Source organism: Lampetra planeri, chromosome 36 (genome assembly GCF_965212315.1).
Source record: "Lampetra planeri chromosome 36, kcLamPlan1.2.h2, whole genome shotgun sequence".
Taxonomy (NCBI): Eukaryota; Metazoa; Chordata; class Hyperoartia; order Petromyzontiformes; family Petromyzontidae; genus Lampetra; species Lampetra planeri.
Genome location: NC_136142.1, coordinates 8474243 through 8495985, shown reverse-complemented (window position 1 = coordinate 8495985; position 21743 = coordinate 8474243). Strand labels below are relative to the sequence as shown.

Sequence of the window (21743 nt, the reverse complement as noted above, 5' to 3'; positions counted from 1 at the left end):
ACCACAATCATATAAACAGAAATATTTTTATGTCCCCCCCTCCCCAATATATAATTACGGCCTTGCCAGGTATGCACGATTGACAAATAATGAATTAATCATTAGTTTTAATACATAGGCTTTCGCGACTAATATCCATAATACAGTGTCCTCTCTCTGTGTGTCCTTGTGATGTCTGTCTGCTTGTATGTCTTTCTATAGTTTTCAAGTTAGATTTTTGTTGCTATTTCTTTTATGCCTGATTATGATTGCTTGTGTTGCAATCGAAACGTCGTAATATGCAATTATTTAATTTATTATTTTATCTTTAGACGTGACTTAACCGAAAGAACCAAAGAATAATCCACAATATAGGTTTTATTTACGCTATCTTACCCAAAAAACTATATTATGTTTCGATTTAAAGCTTTCGTGACTGCAGGGATTAATCTTCTTGGTTCATTCGGTAAAGTCATGTAGAAGGGAAGTACTTCCCTTCTACGTGACTTTACCGAAAGAACCAAAAAGAACTATATTATGTATTCATCGTTACTTTGAATGCAGTCTGCTTTTGCTTCACGAATATAATCTTCCAGAATGAACACCGAATTCGGGACCCCAAACATCGGACACCTCCTCCTCGCTTTGGCGTTCCTCCAAGGCCCTGGTGGTGTAACCACGTGCGCGTCGCCCTTCAATTAAAGACACGAGCCACACGTGAGGTCATAGAGCCCAACCTGGACCCACAGAGTAAACCGCTGTGTAGTGTGCGCTCCTTCCAATGCAACAGCAAAACGACGCGAACTCTCACCTGAAGCCCTCCCATCGCAGAGGTCGCAACTGGGTACCCGATACCCGTACCCTACCCGATACCCGTACCCGGCCGGGTACAAGTACCCGTTTGTAACCCTGGTGCGCCCGGGTACGGGTAGGCCTTGAGTCACTGGTGAGTAACTGTTTGTCACTCATTTCCCAACGTCTTGTCTCTTCTCACAATTCAAGTTTCTAGAATCAACCCACCCGCGCCTGCAACATGGCTTCATCCCAGAGGTCGCAATCGGGTACCCAATACCGGTACCCTACCCGGCCGGCCGGGTACGATATGGGTACGGCCGGGTACCCGTTTGCGACCCTGGTGCGGCCGGGTACGGGTACGGGTAAGGAATCAAAACCCGTTTGCGACCTCTGTCCCATCGTGGCCAGCGACAGCAGCAACAGGCATCCGAGACATTGGTTGGTATTTAGCTCTTGAACCCCATTTGCCCCCTGCCATCGTGCGCAAGAATAGAATTGTAATTTATCCTGGATAGCCTCACCGCGCCCCATTAACTCCCTTCGGAGGGTTGTCCTGCATTTGGATGTTCAGCCAATTGTCGTCAAAGGATTATAATTATGCTCTGATAATAGATTACAGTATATATGGAGTTTCACGGAGACACACACTTGAACTTGGAGGAAACACGTGTATTCTACAACCCCAACAGGGCAACGACACAACCGAGGCAGGTCAGTAATGTACTGCCTGACCCACGATGCCGAACATAACGACCGAAGAGTGAGGATACGCAGCACGGCGGGTTGATTCCAGAAGGCAGACAGCCGCGATTGCTCTCGCTACTTTCCTTTTATGCTCCCGAGCGTTGCCTCGCTCCGCCTTCGACCACGCCCCCTTCTGGATCTTACCAGAAGGTTCTCGACAGAGCATCACGTGTCCCTCAAGCCTCCCTTTAGGCCCCCTCGCTACCCTGTACCGGTCACGTGCCCTCTCGGGGTCACCCAGACTGTCATGTCCTCGCATGCCCTCTCTCTGACCGTCATCAGGACCATGCCCTCTGGGGCCCGCTTCCATGCCATACCCACTCTGGTACCAGAGAGAGGCTCAAGACGCACCGTTACCCTCGTGACAGTAGCTGGCGCTAATAGCCAGTGACGCCTTTAACGTCACTACACATATTATCAAAGCATGTCTTAAATTTCGATTTAAAGCTTTCGTGACTGCAGGGATTCATCTTCTTGGTTCTTTCGGTAAAGTCACGTAGAATGGAAATAATAGACCTGTTATTTTTATTATTTTATTATTTCCATTCTACGTGACTTTACCGAAAGAACCAAGAAAAAGCATGTCGTGTTTGCACGTTCACCACACGTACGTGTGGTTAATACAGAACTGATTCCTTGCAAAAGGTATTTATTTGGTGTTTGTGATGGGGCTCTCGAATCGTAGCAGATCAACAGTCCGACGCCGACGATCGCCAGACTGATGCAGCCTTCAGACCTCTCCGGCGAACACCGAATTACACAAGGCACTTTACGTCGGTTCGCACCGTGTGAATCTTCCGTTTTTATTAGTTTTTCGTCATGAACAATGTATGTAGGTGCAGTATTTTCATCGCTCAAGTTGTTGTATGCAGTGTATAATGTACCGTATATGTTATTGAACACTGAAATCAAGGATAGCTACTTTTTTCGTCACGGACATGGGGCCGATCGCCGGACTAGTGGCAGTCTTGTGAACATTTTTTTCCAGTTTTACCAGATCGACCCGGGATTGCCAGATGTTAGGGGTCGGACAATTATGCGCCTCGGCAAGGTAAGGCAAAAACGAGTCTACCTTGGCATGTCCACATCTTTACCCTTTACCTTTACCCTTTTACCCGGTAAAAAGGGTAAATTACCTCACCTTGCCGAGGCCTACACGCGCCGGATAATGGATGATCTACTGTCATTTGATTGTAGGCACCTTGCCGCATATTATAGACGCTGCATTGTCCGCAGGTACTATGATGCACGACACACAGTTTAACACTTCTTTGATGTACATGCACAACATTATCTCGGTACACTGCACCACTGGCGGTGGGAGAGCGGGCGATGGCGCAGTGCTGACAGTGCACTGCGTCTGTTTGCCGTGGCTAATATCGGTGCCAAGTGATAGCCGAACCGTTCCTAGGCCACGTCCGCCTTCGCCAACCGTCACTGTCGAACAGGCTTCAGTGTGGTCAAACACTCCCCCCGCCGCTGGCTGGCATGGTGTCAGAAAGCTTTTGGTCCACAATTATTTTTTCCCATATAGGCCAATGAAGAGCAGATGCTAGTAGAGGTTCAGTACTACGGAATGGGTCACATTCCATAGTGCCATATTTAATACATTATCTTGATGTTAAATTACATTTAAGATTTAAATTTTAACTACTGCCCGCAAAGGGGGCAAGCCAACGAGCTGCAAAAGGGGGCAGCCAAATAGCCGCATGCGGCTCCGAAGGCGCAGGTCGCCGACCCCTGCTTCAGTCCAAGCAGGCTCCTTTCTCCAAGGGCAGCCCCACGCAAGGGAAAACTCCAGGTCCTCTGGGAAACTCCGCCGAGGAGATCCCGAGTGGGTCCTCGTCGCCCGGGGACTGCAGAGACTTGAGTGGCGGCGGAAGCGACGATGTCGCCAGTGACAGGCCCGAGGGTTCGGCGATCGTGTGAGCCACGAGCTGCGTGAGCGACGAGAGTTTCGTCTCCTTCTCCTCGGCCTCGTCGGCCGGTGTCCACGACATGTCCGCCTGGAGTTTGAACGCTCCCAGGAAGTCGTGCGGGCAGCGCGATCCCCAGTCCTGTGTGGCGTCGATATAAAAAAAAGCATTGGCGTGGAACAAAAATAATACCGGGATTTGAACGTGAACTTTTTTTTATTCCATTGTTAAAATAAAAAAAATTATTGTAAAAAAAAATAACTCCGCCAAATGCGTTTCATCCAAATGTTGCTGTGCGGCGTCGCGCCCCTGAGATCAAGAATCGAAGTTCAAGCTCTCAGAGTGACACGGCGCGACGAGACACCCACCCCCCCGGTCGTTCTTCACAGATGGACAGTTCGGGGTAAACTGGATGCGAACAAAACTACATCCGAGATCCACCTTCACGTCACCTCTAAAGAGGGGCAGCACTCGACACTACCCCAGCATGCTCAGTAGTGTTTCGTTGCAGTGGCAATGGAATCGATGTGCTCATTCTCCGAGCTGGAATTAAGCAGAAAAAGTAACCGCAGAACCAAATTTTACGCGATTCTTTTTGTGCGTGCAATCATTGGCCACCGGCCGAGGCCACATCAATGTGCTACCCTTGAGAACCCGGTTTAATCGCATGGTGGCTGTAACCTGAGATCGAACTCAGGATTCTACTGGACATATGTGAAGTAGAGCTTCACAGCTCATGGGATTCCTCCTTCAGGCTAAATAACGATTGTAAACAAAGATGTCTCAACTTAGCGCTCTGACCTTTGAACCACCAGGTCACCACTACCGATACTTCTTTCCTTTGACCTTTGAACCACCAGGTCACCACTACCGATACTTCTTTCCTTTGACCTTTGAACCACCAGGTCACCACTACCGATACTTCTTTCCTTTGACCTTTGAACCACCAGGTCACCACTACTGATACTTCTTTCCTTTGACCTTTGAACCACCAGGTCACCACTACCGATACTTCTTTCCTTTGACCTTTGAACCACCAGGTCACCACTACCGATACTTCTTTCCTTTGACCTTTGAACCACCAGGTCACCACTACCGATACTTCTTTCCTTTGACCTTTGAACCACCAGGTCACCACTACCGATACTTCTTTCCTTTGACCTTTGAACCACCAGGTCACCACTACCGATACTTCTTTCCTTTGACCTTTGAACCACCAGGTCATCACTACCGATACTTCTTTCCTTTGACCTTTGAACCACCAGGTCACCACTACTGATACTTCTTTCCTTTGACCTTTGAACCACCAGGTCACCACTACCGATACTTCTTTCCTTTGACCTTTGAACCACCAGGTCACCACTACCGATACTTCTTTCCCGGCGGTGGGCTGAAGATAGCAGTACAGCAAATGGGTTCGTTACAACCCATCTAGGTGGACTTCAACGTAGTCTCGCTTCCGCTCACGTGTTAATGCTCCTTAGAAAATGGAATTGGCTGAACGTCCTGACGGCGAACGCTCTTGAAACAACTTGAGACGGACGACGATGCTACTGCTGCTGTAGATGGTGATGCAACTGATGATGACGATTATGCTACTGCTGTTGATAGTAACTATGATGTCCAGTATGTATGATGAGCTTCTTTCACACCGTACGTAGCCAACCGTGCTAATCGGAGGTGCGGGAAAGCACACCAAACTAAACACTAAACGAAATGAGTTTTCAACCTTCATGATTTAACAGGTCCCTGCGGGGTGGGCTGGTAGGAACGAACAAATGAATGGCTATAATAAAATGAAATGGCAATAAATGGCCGCCAATAAGTGGATGGAAACGTAGACGTAGTGGAACATAGGAAACAATAAAGTAGTAGTAACCGTTGTGGAAAAAATACTAGTATTGCACAAGTATGTACCTACGTGAGTGCAGCTTGGAGCAGACAGTGAGTAGTAACAATCTGCACGATATGCAGCACCGTCGTTTGGTGTGTACCACCCAGTGAAGTCGAGGGGGCCAAGAGGTGGGTGCAATCCCACAAGTGAAGCGGCATTCTGGACGCAATGTTTGGTGTTGAGAAGAGCAAAAATACCACAGTCGTATCCGTTTGCTTGCAACGGGACACGGCACACAACGTTTTGGGCAGGCTGCAGCTGTCCAGCGTGATTTGCCAGGAGCACGGCCAGAAAGATGTTGGCAAATGTGACGAGTGGCATAGCGTTGTTTGGCTTTCCGTCTCGGCTCAACGAGTCAAGCAAAGTAACCCACGCGTCTGGACGTCCAGGGTTAACAAAGCAGAAGAGTTACCAGTGGTTGCCATTCTTGCAAATAGGCATCAACCACAGGTGGCGAGTGAAAAGGTCACCAAACCCGTGCTGGCATCGAAGAGCACGTCGGTCGTTCTCCGAGATTTGACGTGGCCAATTCGTAGGATCCTGGGAATAGGTCGCATACATGTCGGGTGAGATGACGGCGATAGTCTGACGTTGGTCCTGAATAGCGCAGTGCATCAAAAGCTCAACAGCAGCACTCGTGAGCCAAGCGCCTGGCACCAATGAACGTTTAGTTGATTTGTACACAGGTACTCCAAAGTGCGTAAAGAGATGTGTTTGAGCTGTGTCGATTTCCAGGGCGTCAACATCGACGATGTCGGGGTTTGCAACAGTGCGAGATGTTGCCATCTTTTGCTGATTGCTCAAGTCACACTTGGGGTTTTCGAGCATGGAAACGTTGTAGCGCCGAGTAGGTTTTGGGGGTCGAGTTACATCTGTTCGAGCGCGCTTGACAGGACGCGTGATCGGCAGTTGTACGTTGACACCTGTAGATGTCCGTTTGCCTTGAACACGGGCCATAGCTGCTTTTGGGCGTCGCGGGTTTGCGAGTTCTGTTTGCATATTGTCCCTTGAACGCCAATACCCGTCCTCTGCGATGTCCATTCGCCACCATGTTGCAAAAAGATTCGGTCGCAGTTTAGAAAGACGTTTAGGTTGAAAACCGAGAGACAGCGGCATGCATCGAAAAGTTTCCGACGATTGCACCCGCGAGAACATTACGTAAAGAAGCTCGTAGGTCAATGATGGCGCGTTGGGACTGCTTTCCAGGTGGGTTATGACGCGCGGGCACGTGTCACCTTGAGCTTTCCATGCAGTGAGGGCGAAGGCCAAGGTACATGCATGGGCTCTATACTCGACTCGTAGGTTCTTGCCCATGCGGAGGGAATGCTTTTGGGATCGCTGGATTAGTCCAATGGGGATATGCAGGACCGATTTGTCGCAAGAGAGGTTTAGGTGTGTTGGCCACGATCCAATGGACGTGCTTTGGACTTGAACTACAATGTAGTCCGGTGCGAAATGTAAGTCAATGACTTGCCCGTCTGTACGCGCTTTTATGGCACCAAGAGCAGCGTGTTCGGTCTCGATGTCGACCCATGCCAGCGACACATATCGGCATTTTGTGCCATTTGCTATGCCATACTCGACGTTGACATTTTCGTTGCAAAGGATTTGACCCGGTGCATCGAACACAAAGTAGTCAAAAAGCTCCGGATATGCGTCCTCGTTGTACAGCAACACCGCTAGAGCATTGGGTATTTCGAGCTTGAGCTGTCGACGCCAACGTGGCACTGGAGTATTGTTGGACGCCGCGAAGATAGCAGCCATTGCCCCGTTTGTGACGCTCCGATCGGTGTTACTTGCCGTTAGGACCACAGAGCTCGTTGTCCATTCAACGCTTTGGGCCACCTCGACCGCCGTCAGTGCACGCGTAAGAGCTTGAAGCAATGGGTCCGTCATGGGCTTATAGGACGACATGTCTTTCGACCATCGCGATCCAACGGGGTAATTCAGAGGGAGTGCCCGGAAAAGCTCCAACAGCTTTTGATGCAGCTCGCATTTGCTGGGTGATGTCGAAGACGCGAAATTGGGCAAAAAGACTGCGAGCCTGGGCAGAGTCGCTGTTTGCGTTTCCGTACATGGCGCGATACAAATCTTGACCAGCTCCCGCCACCGGTAGCTGCACAAAATCGCCACTGAGAAGGATAGAGATGCCGCCAAATGGCAACTCTCGGTCATAGATCGATCTGAGGCGGGTGTCCATGAGAACGAGATAGTTAGCAGGAAACATGCTGACTTCGTCAATACACACTAGTGCGAGACGGTTGCCACCCAAAGACCTCGCAATAGCATCCATTTGCCGTCCCGCAGTTAAATTTGGCTGGTGCGCCTTGAAGACCATGTGGAATGTGCGTCCGTTGGGAAGCTTTATGGCCCCCGCGCCGGTTGGGCAGCAGTTGACCTGGACTTTGTTGTTATGCTCGTGCTCGCGCTGCAAATGGTTGATGATGAACGACTTTCCAGTTCCACCACCGGCGTGCATGAGACACAGCTTCTGGCCGGCGTCGTCCATGATGAATTTTACAATCGCGAGCTGCGCCTCGGTTAAAGAACTGCGGGCGACGGTGGTGAAGCATGCAACGAGTTGGTATCCGCGGAAGGTCCATTCCCACCGAGCAATGAATCCGACCCCGTGGCAGTGGCATCCGAAATTGTCATGCTGTGGATTGATTTGCATATCACCAAAAGATCGGGGGCGGTGCTGGTGGCAGAATGATCGTCTTGGTACACGATAGAAGAATCCGGGACACATGAAGCTGCTGCATGTGGGCACAAAGAGCCATGTATCGCAGGCGCTGTCGATTTACAAGCGACGCAGTGCTGCAGTTCCAATCGTTGAAAAGCTGACATAGTCCATCGCTGCAATGATCCATAGTCGCAGCCATGTTATGGACCCTCCATGGTGTGAGCAGAGCCATGATGTATTTGGCGAGCTCGTCCATGTCTTTGTACCACCGGAGCTGCGCTGAATCCTCGTCAGGCTTGTTAACGGGAAATAGTGGTGGGTGGGATCCAGCTAGCATCGCCGTCTTCATTTTCGTCCGGATGACGCCGTCATAGTGATCAAAGAGCTTGTGGCCGCTGCCAAGAGGAAAGGTTCTGCGCGAAGGGCGCCCACGGCCAGAGTACTCTTCCCCAGGCTTCCTTTTTGGTACTAGCTCAACGATGCACTCGAGCTCGAGCTGTGAAAAAGCTTGAAAGTGCTGGCCTCGGTGTGCGTACGACTCTGCTTGCGAAAGAAAAAATCGCTTGTCCCCAATGACGTAAGCCGCAGTACCCCCACAGAAATCCGCGCTCTTCTCGTTGCAGTCAACTGATGCGATGAGCTCGTCCAAGCACGCCTCGGCGTAAAGGTGGTCATTGCGCACCTCAGTCGACTGTGACGTATCGACTTGCACATCATCCTTTGCCTTGAGGCAATGAGCAATGTAGGCAATGTTCTCGTTGGCAAAGACGTATCGGAAAGACTCACTGGTGATGTGAGACGTGTGTCCCAAAAGTGCGTAGGCCATCAAGGGTAGAGACCATTGTGCTCCGCCCGAGAATGCGTTCACAGTGCGAGTAGCCAAATGTTTGCCGGTCCGCCGTTTCGTACCACTGTCGTCTGCTCGACTTGGATGGGCGTGAATTTCATCGACTGCGGCAAGCAAGAACGCAGTTGCCTGCCGCAGTTCAGCTGTTCCTTTTGTCATGTAGGAAGCTTCGTATTCTTCGACAGCCTCGCCCGCGTCTTGACCACTGATAATCGAGGAGTTGTTGTGGCACCCGAGCAGGTTGGTTGCGATGTTGTTAGTTTCAACAAACATAGCGTCTTGCTCTGGACGGTGCAATTCCCAAACAATCGGTCCCCGTAAATGAGGCCGCAGCAGGACACCATTGAGGTGGTTCAATGGCCATTCGAGGAACTGAATCGTTGCGGCGTCAATTTCGCAGCCCTCGATGTCACATCGGATGCCCTTGCTGATGTCTTCGTTTTTGTGCATCGTGAGAAGAAGAGGACAGCTAGGACGATCGTGCACTCCGTGTCCCATGCTCAGTCTGCACATATATTTGCCACGTTTTCCTTTCTCACACGTGAACCCATGGCTGTGCCATCCTGTGAGGATCGCTTTGCGCTCGGCGACTTCAACGAAGGCTTCATAGTCCGAGGCAGGAGGCACTGCAATTTCGGCAGCACGAGGTTTTGGGACCTCGTGTGCCTCGAACTCACGTAACCAGTCGTGGGTGGCCAAAGAAACGTGCGTGCATGATGTGCTCGCAAGATACGCCCAGGCTGCGTCTTTCAGGTTGTCAGGCGCGACTGCAAGCCGAGTGAGTAGCGAAGGTTCTAGGCAGGAGGAGTAGAGCGCCATGTGCCAATGCAAGCGGCCACCCAACTGTGGCTCCACAATGGCGTTGAAAGCCGAGACGACGCCATAAGCTCCACGCTCACGTTGTGTGTAGTTGCGACTGACGCGAGTTGTTACCGTAGCAGGGCAACGGATAACATCATGCAAAAGAACCTGCTGTTTTCGCAGGAAGGAAAGTGCGACCAGCATGGGATTCTGACCCGTCAGATGTAGTCGACCACCAGGACCGTCGGTCACATCATTGGGCAAGTCCGATCGAGAAGTTTCTTCTTGCTGCGATTTTTGAACCGATGCATTCCAGTGCTCGTCTCGCAAGATCGTCACGCGCAATGTTGTCAAATCCTCGAACTCGGAGGGTGCCAAAGTGATGAAATGGAGCCCAACGCCATAACGATAGCGCATAGACAGCAGTTTCGGACGCGTTGCGGCACGCTCAAATGGGCTGAAGGGGACAGTGGATCCCACCATCGAGAGAACTTTGCATATTTTGGCGTTCAGGACTTTCGCCTCCCGAGTCAACGGGTTGTCTCGAGCCCGAGCAAGAGTCTTACGAAAGGATTGCAGATTTGCGAGGTCTCCGAGGCTTTCGAGCGTCTTAGAATTTTTCGTTCCAATGGAAGCCGCTTTGCGAATACAGGCGTGTCGTTGCTTTTGGTTGAACGCTGTAGAAATCCAAAGAGGGTCCTCAAAGCGTCCATCGTAGAATCAGCCTAGGTGCCGATGAAAGCTCACGGTCATTGGTCCTTTGGGCACACCTTTGCCCAGCATGAAGAGCGTGGGAAATGCCCCCATCAATATCTCGTCGTTTTCGTCCCACTCCACAAGCGGTGTTCCGCGCCGCGACACGGCAACAACAGGCCTGATCTTTTCTCGGGGAGGTTTCGTAGACGGGGCGTCATCAGGCTGCACGATTTGCACCAAAGCATCCAGCGCCAGATTTCGACCAAGAGGTACGAGGGTTTGGGTCTGAAAAACAGCAGAGTGTACTAGTACGACTGGTGCCTTGTCGTCGAGGACGGGTGTCGCCTCATCTTCGCGGTCCAGCTCGTTGCTCAAGTCGGCCACACCCTTTTCGTCGTAAGCAATTGCCTCATCTTCGATTAGCGCCCCGAGTTCCATCAGCTTCGACTGCGTTGATGTCGAGTCGTCCACAGTGACATCCACAAACGATGGGTGCTGCAGCTGTTTCCAAACCCGAAGCCACGCGTAAGCCCCGTGGACATCGATATCGTACAAAGCACGAAACTTGCCACAGATTTTGCGCCACTGATCACGAGGGCCAAGGAATGTGATGTGTGGACGGCGCTTGACGTCAACAACAGGAAGCGTTTTCGCGACTTAAACTGGACCGTCACTTGGAAAGCAAATACTACATCCCGTCGAGTGATGTGGGCGCACCAAAACGTTTATGTTAAAGTTGCGCACAGGCACAACTGCGCTCAAGGTCGTCGCATTGAGGTGCGGCATCGCCGATTGGCGGCCGTAGTCATGTCCGGAAGCAATGCTGTACTCATGAGACAATGGGTTGGCAGCGCATGTCGTGCACAGAGTGATCGCATGAATGTCATAAACCAAGTCGGGGTTCAAGTGGTAGCAGCGTCGATTCCACCGCAGAACGGAAAGATGCGCAAAAACAACATCCGCTGGCATGCTGTTGAGTTGCTGCATCTGCTGCAATGTCAAATGGAACGCATCATGCAGCCCCACGATATCGAGCTGGACATGAGGGAATGTAACATTGTTAAACATTAACTCCCTTTGACACACGCGGGGGTACGATACGAAGGGAGAGTTTGAGGCCTAGTTCTAGGCTTTAGGCCTAGCTGTAGGCTTTAGGCCGCTGTGAGTTATTTTTTAATTTCAAAGTTTTAATTAAAAGCTATCTCAGGGAATTATAAGGGAATGTTACACTTGTTTAGCCAGGAAAGCCTCATTAATTTAAATGTTTTAATTAAAAGCTATCTGAGGGAATTATAAGGGAATGTTACGCTTGTTTAGCCAGGAAAGCCTCACTGAGTCTAAAGGTTTTTGTAGGGTCATGCCAAGTGTTTTCAGTAGGGGGCGATGTTGCTACACGTAATCGGACATCGGACGGACGATATAATCTATTGTAGGCTGGTTCACTTCGTTCCTACCAGTACAAGTGCCTATAGCTCCAGTGGCTTCCTAATATCGGAAGAGCATTTTTGTCCATCCCCTGCACCTCCGATTTTTGTCCTTCCCCCGCACCTTCGATTAGCACGTATGGCTACGTGCGGTGCGAAAGAACTTCAAACATGAATACATACAGACGGCTGCACAAGCGCACAGGAAAGCGTGCGATGCGGTAACTGTCTTTTGATATGGCTGATGATGCTGATGTTATCTTATCATACATTTGCATAGCGCCTTAAGCAAGGCGCTGTACAGTGAACTAACTACAAGGTCGTTGTGGCGCGATGAAACGTGATCATTGGACGGGATATATGTAAGAGAGGTGCTGGTGACGATGCGTGGAATAAACGAATATGGAAATGAGATGAGTGGATCGATGGTGGGCGATCCTGCTGCTGCTATTGATGATGATGCTGCTGATGATGCCGCTGCTGCTGATATTGATGATGATGCTGCTGCTGATATTGATGATGATGATGCTGCTGTGATGCTGCTGCTGCTGCTGCTGCTGATGATGGTGATGCTGCTGCTGCTGATATTGATGATGCTGCTGTGATGCTCCTCCTGCTGCTGCTGCTGCTGATATTGATGATGATGATGCTGCTGTGATGCTCCTCCTGCCGCTGATGATGCCGCTGCTCCTATTGGCTGTGACCTGAGGGGAGAGGATGGAGAAGTACTGCTGCCCGCTCTCGCGCTGGTACAGGAAGTAGGTGCTGCCCGGTTTCTTGACGACGTTGCAGGCGGCACGGTGCAGATCAGCGTCGCGCACCGTCTCCTCCAGCACCTGGCGCGATGGGGGGAGCATGGACGTGAGTGACACGGCGTGAGTGACACGGCGTGAGTGACACGGCGTGAGTGACACGGCGTGAGTGACACGGCACGGGCAGCACGGCCGACAAGATGAGCAACACCAACAACAGATCAGCAACATCAACAGATGAGCAACACCGACTCAGGCAATGTATGTGTGTGTGTGTATATGTTGAACATCCTAACGAAGAACGCTCTTGAAACGACTTGAGACTGACGATGCTGCTGTCGACTGTGATGCAACTTCTGATGATGTTGGTAATGCAACTGATGATGATGTCATAGACGCTACTGCTGTTGATAATGACTGTGTTGATGATGTACGTATGTTGAACTTCCTTTGTACCGTACGTAGTCAACTGCGCATCTGAGATGACTGGCAGGTGCTAGATCCCACACACACACAAACACACGCATGCATGTGCTATTACCATCATAATTGGTGAATTCATTGCGGTTGTGAGGTCACGAGGCGATGGTGTCTCACCGTGCGCGCCTGCTCCTGGAGGTACCGGATGTTGTCGGCTATCACCGACAGCTTGTTACACGCGTTCGCGCGGATGAACTCGTCAGCCTGTACAAGGTAAAAAATTAACCCGTAAAAACAAAGTTTTTCACTATAAATCCTTTATATGCGTGGCGGTTAGAGTCCTCTCGTCCTCTGACTTGAGATGGCTGCCACCTATGGGTCAGATGATTGCCTGGCAGCATTAAGCAATTGGTAATTAAATATATATATATATTTTCCTAAAAAGTGTAAAATTTTGCACATTTTTTTTCACGAAAATTAATTGTCACGCACAACGAGTCTGTGTGCAAAATGTCCGCTCGATTGGATCACGGGAAGTGGGTTAAAAAACGACCGAAAGATTTGCACGGTCGTAAGCGCGCAAGCAAGCAAGCAAGCGAACTTAATATAAAGGATTTAAATAAAAAACGACCGAAAGATTTGTACGGTCGTAAGCGCGCAAGCAAGCGAACTTAATATAAAGAATTTAAAAAGACAAAGATCCCCCGCTTAGCATTTAACAGAGCTGTTGAGGGCTGAGCGTGGTTAGCAGGCACCTACGAAGGCCGGCATGGCGCACGAGGTGGTGGTGGTAGTGTGGTCAACACCAAACGCGGCCGCCTCTGTCTCTTCAGTGCTGATGTTTACACATGATTTCGATTTAAAGCTTCTTTCGTGACTGCAGGGATTCATCTTCTTGGTTCTTTCGGTAAAGTCACGTAGAATGGAAATAATAAAATAATAAAAATAAAACATAATAAAATAATTATCACGACGTTTCGGCCACAACGCAAGCAGCCGTCCTCAGGTGGAGAGCAGGTCTGTCGGAGGACGGCTGCTTGCGTTGTGGCCGAAACGTCGTGAGAATTATTTGATTCAGTTTTATTTTAATTATTTTATTATTTCCATTCTACGTGACTTTACCGAAAGAACCAAGAAGATTTACACATGATATTTACACGTCAGAACTGTGCTGAGTCGACCTAGGGGAGGCCCAGGACCAGTTCCAATTTACCGCCGCCGTGATTGGTCGTCAACGGGAATCAAAGTCGGGTCCGCCAGGGTCCATAGTGCAGCGTGCTCCAACAGCGGCACCACCGCTCCCCACGTGTTTAGACCAGAAGAATCAGGCGGGCAATTCAACCAATCGGTGGGGTCCGCGACGTGGGTCACGTGACCATCAGTGATTGGCCAGTGGTGATGGACCTACACCAGAAGGCAGTAGCGACTACGGCTGCTGCTGCTACTTCTGTTGGTGCACTTTCTGTTTTAACTATTGCTGCTAAGACGCATTCTCAGTCTCGAAGCCACTGGAGTTGTAAACTTATAGATAATCGAAGTTGAAAACTCGTTTCTTTTTGTGTTTAGTTTGTTGTCCTTCCCCGCACCTCCCGATTAACACGGTTGGCTACGTACGGTGTCAAATAAGTTCAACATACATGCTGGACATCATAGTTACTATCAATAGCAGTAGCATAATCGTCATCATCAGTTGCATCCCCATCTACAGCAGCAGAAGCGTTCGCCGTCAGGACTTTCAGCCAATTCAACATACATACAGTACATACATGATGTTAATCTGAGGATATGCAGTACATATTACCGGTTGGATTAGCCACAGTTAATCAACATATGTGAACCTACATAGGCATGCAATTAAACAGTGTATTACTTGATAGTAGGCTTCCAAGCAGCACTAAGCCTGCAGCTATCAAAACGGTACAAATATTTTTACTTTTCTAAATTTTAATATATTCTGTAATTAGCCTTGGCCAGTATTAATTAGTTTTAGACAAAACAACATTATCAAAGTCAATTGAATGTCCATGTTGGCACGCATGGTCTGTAACTGCCGACAGTCGTATTTGTGAGTATTTGCTGTTATTGTCTTCTACTGCTACTGCTATTTTTAAACTATAATAATGTTTTATTTTATTTTACCAGGTAAGGCCCTCTGAGCTCTTTTTAAATCCTTTATATTAAGTTCGCTTGCTTGCTTAGGACCGTGCAAATCTTTCGGTCGTTTTTTAACCCACTTCCCGTGATCCAATCGAGCTGACATTTTCCACACAGACTCGTTGTGCGTGACAATTAATGTTCGTGAAAATGTTTTTCCAAAATTTTACACTTTTTAGGACAAAAACATTATATTTAATTACCAATTGCTTAATGCTGCCATGCAATCATCTGACCCATAGGTGGCAGCCATCTCAAGCCAGAGGACGAGAGGACTCTAGCCGCCACGCATATATAGGATTTCTAGTGAAAAACTTTGTTTTTACGAGTTATACTTGTTCAGTATCTGCCTGGACACAAATGATAGCTCAACGAAGCGATTCATCCACGTGGAAATTTCGAACGGACAAAATACTCTAAATGCATTTTTGTTAAATGCGGAGGGAAAAACCGGAGGACCCGGAGAAAAATCCACGCGACCACGGCGAGAAAGACACGCAAACTCCAAATACACAGCAGCAGGCGTCAGGGTCGGAATCGAACCCACGACCTCCTGCATACCAGACGAGGTAGTTAACATCTCCTAGCCACCATGGCACCCAATTGCTGCTGCTACTGGTGCTGCTGCTACTGTTGCTGCTACTCCTTCCTGCTGTGCTTTAATGACTGCTGCTACTACTACTAGTACTCATCCTGCAACTGCTACTACTGTGTCCTGCTCCGAGCACTGCTGCTGCTGCTGCACACACCTTCTGCACCTGCTGCGCCAGGGCGACAAGGTCCATGGGGTCCCCCGAGCGGTTTGTGTGGTACGAGCTCACGAGCCGCACCCCACGTGGGCAGGCGGAGGTCTCCACCAGGTGAACTGAGACACCCACAACATCAATATCACCATCATTACCAACATCATCATCACCACCACCACCAGCATCGCCATCATTACCAACATCACCATCATTACCAACATCATCACCCCACCACCAGCATCACGATATCAACACAAGCCGCACCCCACGTGGGCGCACGGAGGTCTCCACCAGGCGAACTGAGGACAACAACAACAACATCACCATCATTACCATCATTATCAACATCATCACCATCACGATATCAACACGAGCCGCACCCCACGTGGGCAGGCGGAAGTCTCCACCAGGCGAACTGAGGACAACAACATCACCATCATCACCACCATCACCACCATCACGATATCAACACAAGCTGCACCCCACGTGGGCAGGCGGAGGTCTCCACCAGGCGAACTGAGACACCCACAACATCACCATCATTACCAACATCATCATCATCACCAACACCACCACCAGCATCACCATCACGATATCAACACGAGTCGCACCCCACTGGGACAGGTGGAGGTCTCTACCAGGCCTGAGACAACAACAACAACATCACCATCATTACCAACATCATCATCATCACCACCACCACCATCACGATATCAACACAAGCTGCACCCCACGTGGGCACACGGAGGTCTCCACCAGGCGAACTGAGACACCCACAACAACATCATTACCAACATCATCACCTCAATCGCCTCCTTCAAGAGACACTTAAGAACGTACCTTTATAACCACGTGCTTTCGAGCGACTCTGAGCTTGGCTACGCGCACCTCTGAGTTGCGGCCGTTACGTCCGCAAATTTGCGCGCGTTACAAATTGCATTGTTATTAGTGAGCCTTACCTGGTAAAATATAAAAAAAACGTTGTTTTGTCATCCCTACGAATACAGCTGGCACTGTGCAGTGATTGACAACTCTGTGGTGAGCACGCAAACAATAACCGTGCTCTGATCACACGGCATTGTCTCTGCAACTGATTGTTCTACAGCAGAGACGGCGGCCTTCCTGAGGGCCTCGTCTCAACCGGTGATGGACCAGAGAACGCCAAAAGGCGAACAGCACAGGGAGAATGCCACTAGATTCTTGGTTCTTTCGGTAAAGTCACGTAGAAGGGAAATAATAAAATAATTAAAATAAAACATAATAAAAGTGCTCACGACGTTTCGGCCACAACGCAAGCAGCCGTCCTCAGGTGAAGAACAGGGCTGTCGGAAAGACAGCGTCCTAATGAAACACTGCCAAGCTTGGCAGCGTATCTTAAGCTTAGAGTAGGGGCATCTCTTCAGAAAGGCGAGAGACTCCATCAGTTGAGCCTTCTTATCTCGGAGTTTGTTGAAGGATCTCAAAGTTTTGTGGAATCCCTCCCCGTAGAGGCGGTTACATTTCGATGTAAAGCTTTCGTGACTGCAGGGATTCATCTTCTTGGTTCTTTCGGTAAAGTCACGTAGAAGGGAAATAATAAAATAATAAAAATAAAACATAATAAAATAATTCTCACGACGTTTCGGCCACAACGCAAGCAGCCGTCCTCAGGTGAAGACCAGGTCTGTCGGGGAGACAGCGTCTGAGGACGGCTGCTTGCGTTGTGGCCGATACGTCGTGAGAATTATTTTATTATGTAAAATTTCTATTATTTTATTATTTCCCTTCTACGTGACTTTACCGAAAGAACCAAGAAGATGAATCCCTGCAGTCACGAAAGCTGAGCAGCTACAACCATTGGGGGCCCTTTCTTGCCGGTATCAAAGAATAAGTTTTACCCAAAGATGTTCAAACCCCAAACAGAAACCTTTTCTCAAAGGAACCAAACATTAACCACACGCGATACGCATGGTGAGCATGCAAACAAAAACATGCTGCTTGCTAAAGGTGTCTGTTTGGCGTTTGAACATCTTAAACGCCCCATGTAGTATTGCCAGAAAGGGTAAAAAACCTATTATTGTACTAACACCACCATTGCACGTATTTATTTGCAGTGACTTGCTTAGGGGCCGTACATAAATGACGTCACGCGGCGATTTTGGACGATTTTTGACCCCCCCCCCTCCCCTTCGTTACACGGCGTCACAAAAAGTGAGACCTCCCCCTCAAATGACGTCACAAAGCTCTGCCCCCCCCCCCCCCCAAATATATAAAACATGCTTCAAATTGCTTTAAACTATTGTCATTGTAGCGCGTATTTAATATGGCGCTGCACTCTGATGTTGTAGGAGAAAACATTTATTAATTGATTTATTTTCATTTATTATTATTTTGTTTTTACCTACGTGACTTTACCGAAAAAACCTAAGAGTGTGAATCCTTGCAGGCACGAAAGCTTCAAATCTAGAATTTATTAATAAGTCTATTTAATTAAGTAGAACGTGTTGTCTATATTAATTTAAAGTTGCGCTTTTTGATGTGATGTCACATTTACCACCCTCCCCCCCCCCCTAGGTGCGTGACGTCATTTATGAACGACCCCTTTCCTATACTTAGCACCCCACATCGCTGTTTGTTGTCGTTCTAACGTGCAGACCCCCCCCCCCCCCACCGTCTCGACTGGACTTTCCGTGAGTAAAGAGCTTAATAGCTTATCGGATTAAGAGCCAGGCTAATGATACCGATGCACTCGCAAACTCTTATCAGTGTTAGCAGCACGGCGAATCACGAATTGCCGTTGCTAATGTTGGCACGTGATATTATGAGATTATAATGAGATTCATATTTTTAGGTTTTTTTCGATAAAGTCACGTAGGTAAAACAATTACAATTAATAAAAGTTAAATTAAAATAAAAATCACGACGTTTCGGAGGCAACACAAGCTTCCGTCTTCAGGTGGAACATATTTTTATTTTACTTTTATTAATTTTAATGTTTTACCTACGTGACTTTACCGAAAAAAACCAAGAAAATGAATCGTTGCAGTCACGAAAGCTTCAAATCTAGAAAGATATAGAGATTATGAGCGTCGGATTTAACCTTCTTTGTCTTAAAAAGGTGTCTCACCTGTGGCGTCGGCTTTCTTCGCGTCCAACGCCATCGTGATGTTGCCGAGGGGTGCTTTTTTAAAGGTCCCTTAACTTCTCGGCAAAATAACAACGCGAACTCCGTGGAACGTTGGATTCTTGTGTCCGTGTGTGTGGCTAGACGTTTCGGGGCCTAAGCCTAACCTGTGGCAGGAACACCAACCTGTGCGCGAATTTAATTGTTCGGACGGCAAATTACCTCTTCGTGACAGCAACACATTAGTAGGATTATCAACATCGAACACAACTGATGATTATCATACAAAGATTTGACTTCGGGGCTTGTTGTTGTTACAGCATTGGGTTACACCATACACTTGTGTAACTGCGGTACAGTCCGCTGTACAGTATAAAACGTACTATTAAAACACGTTAAACAATTCACAATCAAAGTGCGTGGATGACTGCGCGCTTAAACGTACTGTGTAACTGTGTTAAAAACTTTGGTTGTGCTATAACGAGGTGTTAAAACTTTGGTTGTGCTATAACGAGGTGTTGCCTTGCAATGAATCAGCCCGATCAGTCAACACCAACTCTGCCCGAGCACAAATGAGCTGTGGACCCCAGCGCCCGTTGGTTTTATACAAACCTCGCTTCACATTTACCACTGCGGATAAGAGCAGCGGCCAATCAGCTGCGCGACGTTTCTTTATCATAGCCAATCGCGGCCAAGCTCACGACTTATCTGTATTACGGAATATAATTGTGCTTGGGAAGGGATGGAGGTGTCTTTGTCGGTGCCTGTTGTGAGGTGTTGCCTCCGAAACGTCGTGATTTTTGTTTTTATTTTTTTGTTTTTATTTTACTTTCTACGTGACTTTACCGAAAAAACCTAAGAAGATAATTAGGAGATTTCGTAACTGCAGGAATTACTCTTACTCTTTGGTTATTTCGGTAAAGTAAAGTATAAAGAGAAATTAATACATTAAATAATAAATGTTATTATTTAATCTTTGGTTCTTTCGGTAAAGTAAAGTATAAAGAGAAATTAATACATTAAATTATAAATATTATTTAATCTTTGGTTCTTTCGGTAAAGTAAAGTATGAAGAGAAATTAATACATTAAATAATAAATGTTATTATTTAATCTTTGGTTATTTCGGTAAAGTAAAGTATAAAGAGAAATTAATACATTAAATAATAAATGTTATTATTTAATCTTTGGTTCTTTCGGTAAAGTAAAGTATAAAGAGAAATTAATACATTAAATAATAAATGTTATTATTTAATCTTTGGTTCTTTCGGTAAAGTAAAGTATAAAGAGAAATTAATACATTAAATAATAAATGTTATTATTTACTCTTTGGTTCTTTCGGTAAAGTAAAGTATAAAGAGAAATTAATACATTAAATAATAAATGTTATTATTTAATCTTTGGTTCTTTCGGTAAAGTAAAGTATAAAGAGAAATTAATACATTAAATAATAAATGTTATTATTTACTCTTTGGTTCTTTCGGTAAAGTAAAGTATAAAGAGAAATGAATACATTAAATAATAAATGTTATTATTTAATCTTTGGTTCTTTCGGTAAAGTAAAGAATAAAGAGAAATTAATACATTAAATAATAAATGTTATTATTTAATCTTTGGTTCTTTCGGTAAAGTAAAGTATAAAGAGAAATTAATACATTAAATAATAAATGTTGTTATTTAATCTTTGGTTATTTCGGTAAAGTAAAGTATAAAGAGAAATTAATACATTAAATAATAAATGTTATTATTTACTCTTTGGTTCTTTCGGTAAAGTAAAGTATAAAGAGAAATTAATACATTAAATAATAAATGTTATTATTTAATCTTTGGTTCTTTCGGTAAAGTAAAGTATAAAGAGAAATTAATACATGAAATAATAAATGTTATTATTTAATCTTTGGTTCTTTCGGTAAAGTAAAGTATAAAGAGAAATTAATACATTAAATAATAAATGTTATTATTTAATCTTTGGTTCTTTCGGTAAAGTAAAGTATAAAGAGAAATTAATACATTAAATAATAAATGTTATTATTTAATCTTTGGTTATTTCGGTAAAGTAAAGTATAAAGAGAAATTAATACCTTAAATAATAAATGTTATTATTTAATCTTTGGTTCTTTCGGTAAAGTAAAGTATAAAGAGAAATTAATACATTAAATAATAAATGTTATTATTTAATCTTTGGTTCTTTCGGTAAAGTTAAAAACGAAACCCCCCACTGAGCGAATGACAGCTTAACGAAGTGTCTTCATCATCACGTGAACTTGCATAGCAGCTAATACTCTAAACGCGTGATGTTGATACGAAATGTGGAGGGGAAAAAACCGGAGGACACGGAGAAATATCCACGCGACCACCGGGATAAGAGAGAGAGACGCCTGGTCTTCACCTGGTCTTCACCTGGTCTTCACCTGGTCTTCACCTGGTCTTCACCTGGTCTTCAACTGGTCTTCACCTGGTCTTCACCAGGTCTTCACCTGGTCTTCACCAGGTCTTCAACTGGTCTTCACCTGGTCTTCACCAGGTCTTCACCAGGTCTTCACCAGGTCTTCACCTGGTCTTCACCAGGTCTTCACCTGGTCTTCACCTGGTCTTCACCAGGTCTTCACCAGGTCTTCACCTGGTCTTCACCAGGTCTTCACCTGGTCTTCACCAGGTCTTCACCTGGTCTTCACCTGGTCTTCAACTGGTCTTCAACTGGTCTTCACCTGGTCTTCACCTGGTCTTCACCAGGTCTTCACCTGGTCTTCACCTGGTCTTCACCTGGTCTTCACCAGGTCTTCACCTGGT

At 46.9% G+C, this 21743-nt stretch overlaps 1 protein-coding gene across 1 annotated transcript; it reads right to left on the bottom strand.

The window, feature by feature from the left end:
• Nucleotides 1-2296: 2296 nt before the first annotated feature.
• C36H1orf50 (chromosome 36 C1orf50 homolog) lies at nucleotides 2297-19438 on the bottom strand. The gene is made up of 5 exons (XM_078611493.1): nucleotides 18958-19438; nucleotides 15855-15970; nucleotides 13129-13215; nucleotides 12484-12615; nucleotides 2297-3575 (listed from the first exon to the last, which is right to left on the bottom strand). Exons 1-5 carry the CDS (start codon nucleotides 18989-18991, stop codon nucleotides 3264-3266), a joined length of 681 nt encoding a protein of 226 aa, XP_078467619.1. The 5' UTR covers nucleotides 18992-19438; the 3' UTR covers nucleotides 2297-3263.
• Nucleotides 19439-21743: the final 2305 nt, after the last annotated feature.